At 34.8% G+C, this 15,159-nt stretch overlaps 2 protein-coding genes across 2 annotated transcripts; both read right to left on the bottom strand.

The window, feature by feature from the left end:
- Positions 1 to 346: 346 nt before the first annotated feature.
- Positions 347 to 9,428, bottom strand: LOC120149406 (mannosyl-oligosaccharide glucosidase GCS1-like). The gene is made up of 21 exons (XM_039162201.1): positions 9,126 to 9,428; positions 8,921 to 8,994; positions 8,524 to 8,775; positions 7,806 to 7,974; positions 7,001 to 7,087; positions 6,833 to 6,901; positions 6,543 to 6,719; positions 5,941 to 6,048; positions 5,129 to 5,250; positions 4,871 to 4,978; positions 4,722 to 4,795; positions 3,855 to 3,980; positions 2,994 to 3,061; positions 2,427 to 2,576; positions 2,288 to 2,338; positions 1,974 to 2,030; positions 1,346 to 1,492; positions 1,095 to 1,186; positions 898 to 1,007; positions 695 to 758; positions 347 to 621 (listed from the first exon to the last, which is right to left on the bottom strand). Exons 1-21 carry the CDS (start codon positions 9,426 to 9,428, stop codon positions 477 to 479), a joined length of 2,553 nt encoding a protein of 850 aa, XP_039018132.1. The 3' UTR covers positions 347 to 476.
- Positions 9,429 to 10,138: 710 nt separating this feature from the next.
- Positions 10,139 to 13,554, bottom strand: LOC120149477 (proteasome subunit beta type-5). The gene is made up of 8 exons (XM_039162251.1): positions 13,413 to 13,554; positions 13,103 to 13,237; positions 12,873 to 13,002; positions 12,575 to 12,681; positions 11,581 to 11,715; positions 11,386 to 11,489; positions 10,604 to 10,704; positions 10,139 to 10,512 (listed from the first exon to the last, which is right to left on the bottom strand). Exons 2-8 carry the CDS (start codon positions 13,214 to 13,216, stop codon positions 10,385 to 10,387), a joined length of 819 nt encoding a protein of 272 aa, XP_039018182.1. The 5' UTR covers positions 13,217 to 13,237; positions 13,413 to 13,554; the 3' UTR covers positions 10,139 to 10,384.
- Between the last annotated feature and the right edge of the window lie 1,605 nt (positions 13,555 to 15,159).

Genomic DNA, 15,159 nt, shown 5'->3' with positions numbered 1-15,159 from the left:
TTTATTCTGCATTAAACTCGGTCAATAAAATTGATTGATTTAAAAACAATCAATTCTTTTGAATAAAAATGTAGGGTTCACTTTTTTTATTAATTTGAGATAAATATAAGATATTGTGTTCAAAAATAATTATTAATCATTGAACACTGAATGCTCACACTCTTGAGATTTCTAGTACTTGAACCCAAAAGCTTAATGAACAACAATTCATTTACCACTTAGATTGCTCGGTTTGTGCAATTCATTTAGTTTCGGCAAAAAAGTATCACTTTCGTTTTTACTTTTAAAAGAATAAAAATGAGATTGTTAAGTATAGAACCGAGATTCAGTGGACTTGCTCTTAGTATTTGAAGATCTCAAACATAAATTAGATTCAGTCATTTTCCAAGTAAACTGAGCTAACTGAAAGAACAAAAATAAAACAGTTCTACAGGGGGCTTGGTTGTAGTTTTGAAACCACAACTTACAAAATCTGGCTACATTTCGGTGTATTCTTCTGCCATGATTAACAGCACGAGTGCTGTCCAACCAGTAAATACGCGCGCCCCTTTCCCCTTTCCCTGCTTTTGATCATATTGTTCCCACAAGAACCCGGTGTCGTGATAGTTATCAACTACGTTTCTGCCACATTGTGCAAAAGCAATTTGAATCGTATTCGAAAACCCGTTAACGGTAGTTAATTCCGAATGCATACCTTATCAAATTCTGTCTCAACTCCTCATAAATGGTTCTGGCTTTGTCTCTGTACGGTCCGTTCTCTGTGGAAAATTGCTCGGTATATCATCAGGAACAGAGGCATTGAAGTTGAAAGGAAAACGATCAACTCTTTTTCGAGGGTACGGGTTCTGGTGGTTATAGGAAGAAAAGGGGATGAAAGGTTAGGTGGAAATCGCTTACCTAACGAGTAATACCGGAGTGATGAAAGGATCATGTAGTTCATATTCATCCAAATAGGACCTCTCCAATAAGGTGAGTCGTGCTCTGTGTTGCGTTTCATGTACAAGGAGCTGAGACATGCAAGACCAGAGTTAATTATATATTCACTGATTAAGCAAATCCTAGCATTAAACTCAACAGAAAAACTAGTATATTACCTAGATTTCGCAAGTGAGCGAAGTCCATAATTAGTCCATAAGACGCTCCGGTTTGAAATGAGCTCCAGCTGCTTTTCCAGAATCCACGATTCCTGCCCAAACAAAGTATAATATAAGAAATATATCCAAAAAAAAAAAGCAAGAGAAATCTATGTTGGTGAATGAAGAGTTTTTAAGATAAAAACGACAACAATGTAAAAGCATCTATGAACTGATATATTGATGTCATTAGAACAATCTAGGGAACTTACAGATGGAATAATTCTTGTCATAAATGGGAAAAGGCTGACATAACCAACATGAGGAACCAATTTCAGCTCTGGCCTTTCCAATACTTCCCGCACAAGCTCTCGGTTCACATAATTATTTCTTATCACTTCTTTCCAACGTAAACGGACCTATAATAAAAAAACAGCAGAGTGATTAAAAAAAGAAAAGGCAACTCAAGTTTGGAAAACCTGAGACCTAAGCAAACAGCATAACAACCTATTTTACAGAAGAAAATCCGGCTTCATATTACAATATTGTGAATCTTAGCAGGTTAAATAAAAAAGCCTCGCATACGCCATTTATAATAACAGGCACAGAACAGTGCGATGCCCAAAAGAGAATTGTTAGCTTATGATAAAGTATTGAATGTGCATTAAATAAGTGAATCTTGTCCATATCATCAAATTAATAAGCGCCACAAGGGTCAGACAGTGATATATATATATATTACTAACAACAGTTGAAAAAGCAAGTGCATTAGAAGAGTCTCATCAGCAGCATATAATGCCAGATAAAATGGAAAACATGTAGCGCATATGTTTTCATTCATGAATAGATTAGCAGATAAATATACTTGTCTATAAAAAAAGCAAGATGCAAGAAGTATACCTTTTCCGTATGATTTCCAAAGTCGAAATAAGTTCCAGAAGCATGGTCAAAGTGCATCTGGTAAAACATCAACTCAAATGAGACATGAAAAAGCTGAACTCTAAGTGCAATTCGTAGAACTATGTCATGTACATTGAAATGAACATTTAACGCTTCCATATTTTGCTCTTTGTAGATAAAAGAGGTAAAAGAATGAAAAGAAAAATAAAGCCATGCATAATAACAACACAATAATGAACTCATGTATATTATGATTTTAAAGAATTATGCATGGCTTAATAAGAAAGCAATTTGAGCAATGATGAAAGGCGAACCTCATTCAGAGTATTGAAGTCTGAAAGCAGCTTAGATGTAGAAACATAGTCCTGAACCAATTCATTTTCAAGATCCCGTTAGTAATTGAATTTCTGATACTTAATGGGGATATTTTATTCTCATTACTGTATTTCTAACCTTTCCAAGTTTATATTCCTTCCCAATCAATTCTGCAATTGAAACCATGCAATCTGCTGCAAGAAGCATCCAACATCTAAGATCCACGTGACGCTCATCTTCAGTTGGGTGTGATGCACGAGGATAATCATCCAGCCCAGAAGAAAGCGTCTGCAGAGAACCCAAACCATTCCATTTACTACAGATGCTTCAGAAAGCTTAGTTTTTATTAACTTTATCTTTTTAATAAATCCAACGTATATGATTTTAAATGAGAAAGGAAAACTAACTGTTCTAACAAAAGTTCCACAAAAACTTAAATAGGCCGACTTGTTTCAAAAACCATGAACCAAAAAAACCCTTAAGCCTTAGGCCAGGTTTGAATCCAACTACACCTAAAACATCCAATCTGTAGCCCATCCCAGGCTCAAGCTCAGTGAGAAAAAACACATATTTGTCAAGCACCATAATTACCATGGCGTCTTAAAATACACACACAAATCATTTGCTATTTAAAAGATTGTAAAGAAAAAAAAAGTTATATCTTCAATGCACTATCAATGTCTTGGAAGTGCTGCAACATAGAACCTTTGGGTTTAATTCACGAATTGTCGAATTGTCTCTCCCATGCCAGTAATAGCTACCAATATCCTTCCCTGATGTCATAAAAATAATAGCATAATTAAAGAGGGGAGGTGATAGATACAGCAAAAGTTTTCATTATCTCAAGTTCTAAACAGTTCAAAATGGAGGCAGATGCGCTAGCTAAGGCTGGTATAGGCTAATTACAGTGGTTTTTAGGGGTATTTTATTTTGGGTCTTCGGGTTCTTTGTAAGGGTTTTATCTTGTTCTTTTAAATCTTATGCATCTTTTTCTATTAATGAAGTATAAGGCACTCTTTTCCTCCTTCCTCTGATTAAGGAAATCATTTTGAGTTCCATTAATCATGAAGGGGTTTTTTAATGAGGCCTTCAATTCTTATAAAAAAAAAAGTATCCATGTCGTACTTCAGAAAACTAGAAGAGACTGATGAATATCTAGTAATAATTTCTATAAAATATTAGTGCAGGAAACGTGCTCCCAAAAGTTTCATGTTTAAGAAACGCAAGAAAACCATAAGCCAAGCCATATTTTCAGTTTTCACATGTTTATATTTTCTATAACTATTCTACCAGCAAATATGGAACAAATAGTAAGAAATTTTAGTAGCTTATATCTCTAAGAATTTGAGCCACATTCTCAATAGCCTTGCTCAAAACTCCACCATATCGCCATTAACCTTGAACTTGTTGCATTAGACACAACACACAAGGGAGCATTCTGTGAAAGGTTGGTCTGACTCTACCTCCTTTACATAATGTCATTGCAGAAGCCCAAAAGGAAACTGGTGTGGCAAGGTCAATTATTTCTGTGAACACTCCCCTAAAGATAAAATATCAGTAATATACCTGACTGGGTAGTATTGTACCACTGGAACCATGCTTCAAGCCGAACAAAAGCCTGCTGTAGGAAGGAAATGATCTCATTGTTTTCAGAGGCTGTAAACTTTTTCTTCTTTACACCATTAACAAGATCTGGAAGAGAAATTCATACTACATTTCACACCATGTGTATAGAATCTTAATCCAGGAAAAAGAATGAAATCAGACTAAAGAAAGGAAAATAAGATCTAAATATCTGGCAATCATAACTGTATCCAAAAGAGACACTCCTGAAAAATAAGAAACACAAGCAACAACATAGTCTGAGTGCATGTGCAACAGTCCCCGTACTTTTTCAAGCACTGTTCCCAAATGGATGTTTTCCAGCTGTGGAACCTAATCTAAATAGTTTATCGACCTATGTCCAAAAATGATGGCCAAATTCACAAAGCAAATCATACACAGATACACTAGTAGACTTTGGCTTTCTAATCCACAGATCTGATCCAACTTTGATCACGTTCATATGTGAAATGTGCAGTCTTTCTATCAGAAATATTTATCAGTAAAAAATGTTCTTCCATCAGAAAATAACTGGTTGAATTAAGATAAAATCATCTCTTTACTTAAGAACAATAATTATAGTCATTTAAACCATTATTGGAACATCACCCTCTGGTTATGCACTGGGATGAACAGCATATCATTGCAAGAGAACCTAGGACCAAATCCTACTTCATTCACAAATTATTCAAATCACATTGCATCAATGCAGCAATCCTTTTCATGATACTGAAATAATCCTCCCTTCCTTGTCATATGAGTATTGATTTGTTCGACTTAAATCACCTCCCAACATCAGTTGAAAACAAATTAAATTTGAAAACAACTTACCACGTAAAACCAAAAATAGTGTTGGTGGATTTCCATTACTTGAATGCTGTAGAACAAATTCTGAAGGAACCTTACTGCAATTAAACCATAGAATACACAGAATTTTGTCAACTGATATAACTTGGAACTTAGAATTTACTGCAACCTACCTTAGTGCTTCAGCACCCAAAATTTGCTCACGAGGAATCCAGCCATCAATATTTATCAGATCTAACCAGTGTCCTACAATATCCAAGCTTATATGAAGATCCCAACGCCTGCTCAACATTCATCGACATATGTGCAAACATATGCCCCAAGCATGATAAGCATGATACATCCTAATCAACTATAGATTGTGCGGAACAGTGAAGAAATGAACTAAGGGCAATCAAGAAATTTATCTTTAAGACAAATGCATAACTAACCAGATTAGTAGTTGATGAAAACCTTCATCCCAGAGAAATCCCCTTGGAAAGAATGGTCGACTTGGAACAGCTGTGTATAGCTCAGCTGGCCAATATAGAAGAAAATCATCATGACTTTTAACCTGCAAGATATGTTATCCCACTGTATTGCTTTGTTTCACAGTATAAATGACAGTTTATGATAAGTACAAGCTCTAGTATTTTTTTCCCTTTTTCTTAATAGAGTTAAGCATAGCTAGGTAAAAGGGGGAAATAGCACAGAATAGACACCTACAAACTAACAACATGGACCAGGTTAACAAACAGCAAGAGTCTAGAATCTAATCACTAAAGTTTCCTGGTCTAGGTATTCCATTCTCTTGGACAATAAATCCCCAATAGATTCTCAAATAAGAAGAACAGAAGAGATCCTAAAGGAAGATTAGCCAAATGCTATCGTATAGGATTGTACTGTTAAAGGACTTGACAAAGAAAGACATTATATGACTGCTATTATATGACTGCTGCAACCTCAGGAAGCATTTTGGAAAGAGAAATTCTTGCCAAAAGGTTGTTACTTAGGGCCAAGCAAACATACATTTGGCGCTCCCTCAGAATCATGTAACCATACTCCCAGATGCTTACCGAATATCTGGCTCTTAAAAAACTATTAATGAACTAAAAGTCAACTGAAAATAGCAAATTATCTAACTTCTTAGGGAATGGATTAGGGAGATAGGGATAAAGCAAAACGTGAATTATTCCCAAAAAATGTAATGACTAGAATGACCAGAAAAAACTAATAATAATAAAACAAATTGCAAGTAACTCACATTAGAATTTTTGGGAACTGATATTTTTGATTGGCCATAGAAGTAACCTATGCCACCCAACATATTTCCAATAGCAGCCTTGCCCACATGAATGGAATTAGAATCAAGCTGCAAGTGCAATGCTACAACATCAGCGTTACTAGAAGAGCAAAATTAACAGCACAATGCAGACAAAATATAAAACGAAGGAAAAGAAAAACAACTCTTATTGTCTACTAAGATCATGTTGAATGCCAAGAAGAGGGTATCCTATCAAGCATTTTTTGATCCTTAATAGCCATAATGACACCACGCAAAATCAAACTTATCTTCAAAAAGAGAGGATATGATAGTTTGATCAGTTGAGTTCCAAAATAGTTGACAAAGAAATCTATCAACTACCAAGACTTCCCTTTTCCAATTAAGCTACAAAGACTGATGCATAAGGGGGGGGGGATCGTTTCCTACCATACATGATCAAAAGTGACCAGAAGGGATAATAAACTGGCAGCAAGAAAAATTAGGAAAGAAAATGATGCAGAGGCAGCAGAGTTAAAAGAACAAGTAATAAAATGTGAAGAACCACAGAATATGTGGAAGAGTTACTTCACAAGAATCAATACCTTGTCAGCAAGCTTAAAGCAATTCGCAAATTTAGCATCAAATTCTCTTTGTTTCTTGTTTAGTTGATTGGTCAATGAGACACCTGCAAAATTGTTTATGCGTTCTTCTACTCTTGAATTCTTACCAGTTCCAGATACAAAAACAAAATCTGTTTCCAGTGGAATCCTTCCAGAAATCTGCATAAAAAATGAAAACCAAGGATGTTGTAGGCAAGAAAGTCAAATCAACGCTAACATCAAGAATGTGAACATTTCAAGTGTAGTAGTATTCATTGCGTACATGATATTACCTGAAACACTAAAATGTTAGAAGAACTCTGGTAGATATCAGGTAGCTGCAGCCGATTAAATCTTATTAACTAGTAAAAGGCAAAAGAAGCAAGGGTGAAGACAAGTTATTAAAAAAAACTGTCTCCAACAACTGAAAAATATAGGATGCATATGAAAATCTGACATACTTGGGACGCAAGGTTTTCTTGGACAAGATCTGACAAATTGTAGATATGGGGTGTCCTCAAACCAGAATAATGTACTTCCAGATCAGCCTACAAAAGAAGAACAAAAAATGTTGGCCGCAAATCACTATCAACTAACAAGTAAAAACTTGTGAAAAACAAAAATTTATTGAAGACCATTATTTTACATAACAAAATCTAGATCTTGAACGCAAATACCCATTTGGTGTAGTGGCTAAGCCACTTGGTGTTGCACCCAACATCCAGGGTTCAGACATTGTGAATTGCATCCCCCTCCCCCTAAATTGTAAACTTATAACAGTACCCAAAAAAAAAAACAGATATTGAACTCTCACAATCAATTGGTGAGAAGGTTAGAGGGGAAATTTCGATTAGTCAATAACTAGCTCAAGAAATAGCTCGGGAATATATTAGCTATTTGGAAGTTAACATTCAGAAAGAGGCTAGCCTAGTTGACCCATATAATTCAGACACTGTTTAGTTTGAATCCAAGACATTCAAACTGCAACATAACTACCAAACACATGTGATTCCGTAAAAATATTAGGCACTGCTGCAAAGTATGATTTTGAAGCAACAGAAGACCAATTATATTAGTGGGCAAATTTTGTCAGTCACTTCCTAAATGCTAACCAACAAAAATAATATTTGAGTTGCTTTGGTAGCATGAATGGCAAGTAGGCAAAGAGAGCTTCCTACTATATGAACTAATTTTCTCTTTGGTATCAAATTTTCATTCAAATAGAAGCATTGTGATTTCTAACTCTGCCACTCAACTTCCCTTTACCTTTGATTTTAGATGTAGCTGCCACTCTCCAATGTCTGTCCGCAACCCTGATGCCAGGAGAGAATCCTCGAGAATGTCCAATTTATCTCTACCTAAACTTAGAGCATTTCCATCTTCATCAGCCAAATAGAAAAAAAGATGCCCATTTCTCTGCATCTCGTCATTCCACCTAGAGACGTAAAATGAAACATTATAAACTTGATTGCACAGTGAACTTGAATAGTGAACCATGCCACACTCAAAATTGAACATCATGCTCTGCATGCAAATAAATGCATTCTTTAGATATTTCTAGGCATACCTTGTCATTCTAGATTGACAATAAACATGCAATTATGAGTGTATGGAAGGATGTAGAGAACAAGCAATATTTCTAAGCGGTAGTTTACCAGGCTTTACATTCACACTACTGAATAATGAAATTAAATTTCATTCTTAGAGTGAAGGGCATGCTATATATATGGGAAAATACAATCTTCAATGCATTAAATGACTGAAAGAATTCTACACATAAAATTCAAAGATACAGAACATTAAAAATGTTAAGTCACAGAGTTGATCGTCAAATCATTTAAAATGTATTCCGTTATTCAAACTTTTTATAGGCCCGTCATAAATCAATTTCAACATTTTCCCATGGCTTCTTTTAAAGAAAGCACCAAGTCTAACATGTCTAATTAACAACACAAAAGCTAAAATAGCATATCAAACAACATACCCTTGACTTCGTACATTAATTCGAACTGCCCAATCTCCTCCATAACCACTTCCATCCTCCTTATGTTTCAAGAAACTTGTTGATAAAGTCGTATCCTGGTCAACCAGAACTTGATGACCAAAGTCACGTCCATTATGACTCGTCCAACCATATGTGCTCAGCTCATCAGAATCTTGGCAAACGTGTCGAATAACATACCTCCCATCCTTTATACCAATCCACATTAATCCAGCAACTAATGACCAAGGTGTCCTGCCAGTTACAGATTGCTAATTAACACCCCCCAACCACAATAGTTTAGCTCCCCAAAAAAAATATGAACTTATCTCCTCTGCTCCAAATTATAAAGTGAAAGGGAAAACATATAAAGTTCTATAAATTTAAAATATGAGAGTACCTGGCGCGAATCCCAAAATAAACATGAGGACGATAAGTTCCCCAGTATAAGCTCTCCTTATGCTCGCCTTGAAACTGCAACAAACCGAATCCTTCATTACCAAATACGTACATAAAAATACTCCTATATACTTACATTCATAACGGCAATTCAAAAACCTTTATTTAAAAAGAATGATTAGATAGAAATTTATTTTCTACAGTACCTGAGGCAAGTCCATGATTTTGGGAGCTGGAAACGGAGTGACGACTCTAGGTCTCCGAGCTTCTTCAGCTGAGCTAATGAGATGATTGACAAAAAAGAAGACAATTAAGGCCGAGACGATGCCGATACCTAGCATGATTTTAAGATCAGCGTTGAGGACTCGGAGTGCGTTTCCGTGATCTTTGGTTTTAACTCTGCGGACTTTAGAGGTTGGTTTAGGCTTATTGAAAGCGTCATCGTCTTCGTTGACATCAGTGGAGGATTTGGCTCTGGTCCGAGCGCTTCGTCGACCGCCGCCGTACATTCTCAGACTAGGGTCTCGATGGTTGTGAGATCTTAGATTAGGGGATATTTTCTTGCACTGATCGATGGAGGTTGGAGAAAAAATGGAGCTACAGAGCGAACGCCGGTGAGTAGGTAGGTGTGCCAAAATGGTGGGGAGCCTACGTTTTGAGCCCAGCCCATCATGATGGATATTGGACCATTTTTTCTTAATTGAGGTTAATGATCTTATAAGTCCCTATATTCTTCAATTTTTTTAAATTTAGTCTCTCCATTCTTAAAACCAGCCATCTAGTATCTCATCGTTTATGTATGTATCTCATCGTTGGGTTTAACGAATAAAAAGTTAAACAATATAAGCATATTTAGTTGCCGAAAATATAAGGGATTGCTCACTATTATAAAATTAGATCAATGAACGAATCAATTTATAGTTAAGGTTAAATTACATGTTTAGTACATAAACTATCAATTTTAATCTGTTTTAATACCTAAACTTTTAATTTTTTTCAAAACCATATCTAATATTTAATTTTTATTTTATTTTAGTACCCATCATCAAAAACTTAATCAGTTTTAATCCGTTTTAGTACCTAAACTTTCATTTTCTTTTCAAATTTTAATGTTAAGATTTTAACGAGATACTAAAACAAAACAAAAACTAAATGTTAAATATAATTTTCACCATTCTATTTCACTCGTAAAAAATGCTTGGAACCTAAAAAACAAGGATAAATATAAAAATCTTGGGAGTTTACTAAAACCAGATTAAAATGTTCAGCACCAAACAACAAACTGAAGATCACTGAATTCAAACTGAGGGGAAAAGTTCTTATCACACTAACTTTGCACCCAGATCCATGAGCAAATTGTCTTTCAAGGCGAAGTTGAGGAAACTGCTTCGTAAAAATAAGAGAGTATATCGCGCTGACCGATCTTATGAACCTTCAACTTGGCCCCAAGTTGATTAGATCCCACTTATGCAGCGGCTACTTCAACCATTTCCTGTTCCACCGTGCTCGGCATCACCGGATAGTATTTATAGTGAAGTTCTCCGACATCGTCACCGGATAGCTTCTTCCAGCCATTTGGCCCCACGTAGTAAACTGATAAAATATTAAATTCAATTAAGTGTGTTCAAACAACAGTTACTGAGAAAAATCTTTTCAACTTGAGAGAGAGAGAGAGAGAGAATACCGCTAGCAACACCACCACTGGCTCCATCACGGAACGTGGCATGATAAATAGCTCTTCTGGCCAGCTCTGCAGCTTCTTCAACAGACATATCATACCGATAGCTAGCACCAATCCAAAACAAGATATTAAAAGAGTATGAATACAGATCATACAAATCGAGGCAAATATAAAAATGTAGCGAATAATCTGATAAAATGGGAATAGGAAAAGGGAAACTCGTTGGTTTACATGCTAGAAGGTTAGAAAAGTTGATGCCCTCAAACAAAGTTATAGAATTAATTACGGGAACAGCGATACTATCATTGAGCATGGAAATCAAAAAGATTTCACTGGAATAGAATTATATTATGGTAAAAATTATGATTAGGCAGCAAAGCACGCTTATTATCAAAGCCGCAGGTAAAAAATGTTTTCAACAGAAGCACTTGGAAGTAGATAGAGCCCAAACATTAAAATAAAGCATTTGACAGGTTTCTTCAATGCGTTCCTCTCCACTGACTTGTCTATTAATATATAACTTTACAATAAGACTGATAACTTTGTAGCTTCTTAAACTGACTATCATTTGACAAACATAATTTTAAACCTGACTTTACAAGGAGGAGATCGTGATAACTTCACAGTTTCTTGGCCAACCATGTAGCTTCTACAACTAACTTATCATTTCATGAACTTAATTTAAAATATAACTTTACTAGTAGTAGACCATGATAACTTTACGTCATAATATTGTCATTAATCAAGAACGATGATAATGAAAAAACATGGAGAAGATTGCATACCCGTTATCCAGCACACCATAAGCATATGGTGAACCAGATCCAACAGAAAAACGCATTCCTTTTAACCTTCCCCCTTCACTGTCCACATAGTATAGTCCAGGACCCTAGAATCCAGGTTAGGCAGATAGTTCAAACATGCAAGCAATACAATGCAAGGGGAAAACGGGGAAAAGAATAAAATTTAGTTTTGAATACCGTTTCGTCCCATCCAGCGATCATGGTTCCAACTGACAGTCCCATTCCTCTGTAAGAGTAGAGAATGTTCGCCAACAGTTTTGATGCCCCCGTAACAGAAATTCTACGCTTGTTTGCTAATTCATGCAGCCGGCACTAGATCGTAGAAAATGATAGTCCATTAGCACTTCATGCACAGAAGGATAATTAGAAAAACACAATAATGAGGTCTAAGATTTTTCTCAACTAATTGAAAGCCAGGAAGGTTGCATTGTGGGTTATATTGGCACCAAAGGAAAGGCACAGACCACAGTATTGCACGAGTGCTCCACTTTCGTTTTACAATATTACATTTTGATAGCAAGGCAATTACGCAAACAGAATGCCACAATATTTAGCTACCCAAGCAATGGTGAACTCATTTGGAATACTTCCTACTAAAAAAAACTAATATTAAAAATCTACATGCTCTATGAGTGGCATTTCACAACTACGTACATAGTCTTAATATCAATATCATACAAATAATTTCGTGTGGTTAGAACTTGAAAAGGTTAATCTATGTGTGTAAGTCACATTGGAAGGGGCACTAAGACTACTTTGTTTATTAGTAAGCTATGCTAAAAACCAAACTTTTTTTCTAATACATTTGTTCTCATATACATGACATTGATGTTAGATTATAGATCCAATGAAGAAAACCACCTAAAATCTTATCAAAAAAAGAAAAAAGAAAACCACCTAAAACTAGATATAGTATCATACTCACTTTCTACATTGTATAACCCCATGTTTTATACAAAATTGCAACATATGAGCATCAATGAAAACCGCAACATATGAGAATGTCAAAATGACCAATAGACTACTTTTTTTTTCTCTACAATTCCTTACATAAGATCCAACATGCAAATATATACAGTATATAACACGCAATAAGATATCGAACACAAAAAGAGAAAAAGACCAAGATGCTATCCCATTGACACAAGAGGGCACTTTTTTGTTCTATTACCTTGATGCCTAAATTTCTGTGCCAAAACTGGCAGTCAGCAGCTCCTCCAGCCATTGTGCCAAGCATGTAAGGATTGATTTCAATAATCTTCTTCACCGACTGTGAAGCTGCCAAATTTTACCAAAAGGAATGGAAAATATACTTTGTTTCAGCATTTCCATCCCAGAAAAATCATAATAATTTCAAGGTATAATCTACAATGTCCATGAATAATAGACTCTTTACTGAGCAAGAAATTTCTGAAAAAAATATCAACAACTTCAAAAAAGAAATAATGAAAAAAAAAAAAAAAACATACAGATATAGCCTCCCATGCTAGCTCTAGAATCAGCAGCAACCATGACGCCTTCCTTAAAGATGAAGGCAAGCGTGGTGGTACCCTTAGCAGGTTTCACCATCTGAATAGCTTCTTTTTGAAACCCATCAAACTGTGCAACACACCGATCAAATATAAAATAAAGCGTAAATCTCTACATTTACCAAGAAAATTAATGCAGTGCTACCAATTAGCAGAAAACTTCAACTCACATCAGTAGTGTTTGGGACCTCGAACGACGGAGCGGCGGAAAACCCATCAACAAGCTCACTCGGAGCACCCCAGACAGGCGCAGCCGATTCTAAACCGCTGGTGTCAAGCTTCATGATCGGTTCTTACAAATTCTACAAAACAGTGAGATTGAATCAGAAAATTCGATGCATTCGTTGATAATTTCTTTGCCCAAAAGACAAATCGAAACATAAACCCTAGGCGTAAAAACAAAAAACTCTCCCGGTTAAAATATTAAAACCGATATATACATATATAAACACACAAATGTGAGGTTGAGAATAAACCCGCTACGATTCAAGACGAGAAAAAATAAGGGAGAGATCGAGTGAGAAATAAGCTGCAGCAGATTGGAATCTAACGAGGAAAAATGGGTCGTCTTCTACTTTTGTTTCCCATTTTTCTTGCGCTATGGGAAACTGGGAAAATCTGCTTGTTTGGGTCGTCTCGGATTGGCCCAAGTTTTTATTCAAAACAGGGATTGAAGTTTCGATACCACACGATAAACCCAGAGGCCAGAATCCACGACATCGGCAAAATTGGCCCAAACAGGTCATACCGATAAAAAAAATTAGCTTATTAGATCATCTTTAAAGTTAATTTCGAATCTACGATAAATATTATAGTCAAGAAAAATTCATCAAGTCCATATATCGAGTTTATTCAGATAATATTTTTTTATAACTTATCACATCGACGTGGATTCAAGTCATTGTAATAAATATCGTAGATCCCAAATTAACTTTAAAAATAATTTAATGGACAATTTTTTTATCCCACTAACCTATTAAGCCAATTTTACCCACAACATCACCTATCAAGATCTATGGGCCAAGAACTGGATATGTACTATTTTACGATATTATATTCATGTAATTTTTTTTACTTTTTTATATATACTGATCAATAATTACTGGTAAAGTAATGGAATCAGAATATTTAAATATAAAATAATATAACAAGTAAAATTATTATACAATTAGAGTATAAAGATTAAATTTATTTTAAAAACAGGGTTAATTTAAATGATAAATAAATTGATTATATCGAAAGGACTAGTTTATCTTTAAGTATAAATAGGGGATCGTTGAAAAGGAACCGAATGAACAAGTACAATTTTCAAATAAAAGGACTAGTTTTCTCGGTCCAACTTCTCGATTGCCCTTAAAAATTTATCTTTAAACATATATTATATTATACTTACGTCATATTACTTTATCTGATTCGACACACATATAAAAAGGTTACCTTTTAAATCTAATGTATTTTATTTATTATACTTTATATAAAGAACCTAATAATTTATCGGGTAAAGTATACAAACGATCCCCGATTGTATGATAATATTCTATTGAGTCACTTATTATTAAAAGTTATAAAATGATCCCCTGACTATATAAAGTTTTTTTGTCGAGCCCCTCGACTATAAAAAATTACAAAATAGTTAATTAAATATTTATTATGTTCGAAGTTTGTCATTTTCCATTAAAAAAATAATGATTGTATAAGTTGGACATTAACATGTTGACTGAGATATGATGGTCGTTTGAGATTATGAAATCAAATTTTATCATATCTCAGTCAGTACGTTAACGTAAAACTCGAACTGTAGGCAAATGTTTAACAGAAAAAGACAAGTCTGGAATAAAATGAATAGTCGAGTAACAATTTTGTAATTTTTAATAGTCCGATGACTCAACAAAACAACTCTCCATAGTCAGAGGATCATTTTATAACTGTTAATAGTTAATAGATTTAATAAAATAGTATCCCATAGTCGGGGACTATTTGTTGTACTTTACCCTAATTTATTTTACTTGACCAAACATAACTCAACAAGCAATTGAGGTCAATAAATGCTGAAGCAGCTGAACTACTAGTTTTCATGCAAGAGAACGTGGACGCAACCAACGCTACGAGAATCACAATACAATCCACACTATCCACAATTTGTTCATTTTGATACTTATAATTTAGATACCATAAGATTGTATAATATATATTTAAAAATAAAATATAGTTTTAAATAAATAATAAA

The sequence above is a fragment of the Hibiscus syriacus genome, unplaced genomic scaffold, assembly GCF_006381635.1.
Source record: "Hibiscus syriacus cultivar Baekdansim isolate YM2019G1 unplaced genomic scaffold, ASM638163v2 tig00111005_pilon, whole genome shotgun sequence".
Lineage (NCBI taxonomy): Eukaryota > Viridiplantae > Streptophyta > Magnoliopsida > Malvales > Malvaceae > Hibiscus > Hibiscus syriacus.
Note: the sequence above shows the minus strand (reverse complement) of the source record. Positions and strands in the feature narration are given on the sequence as shown.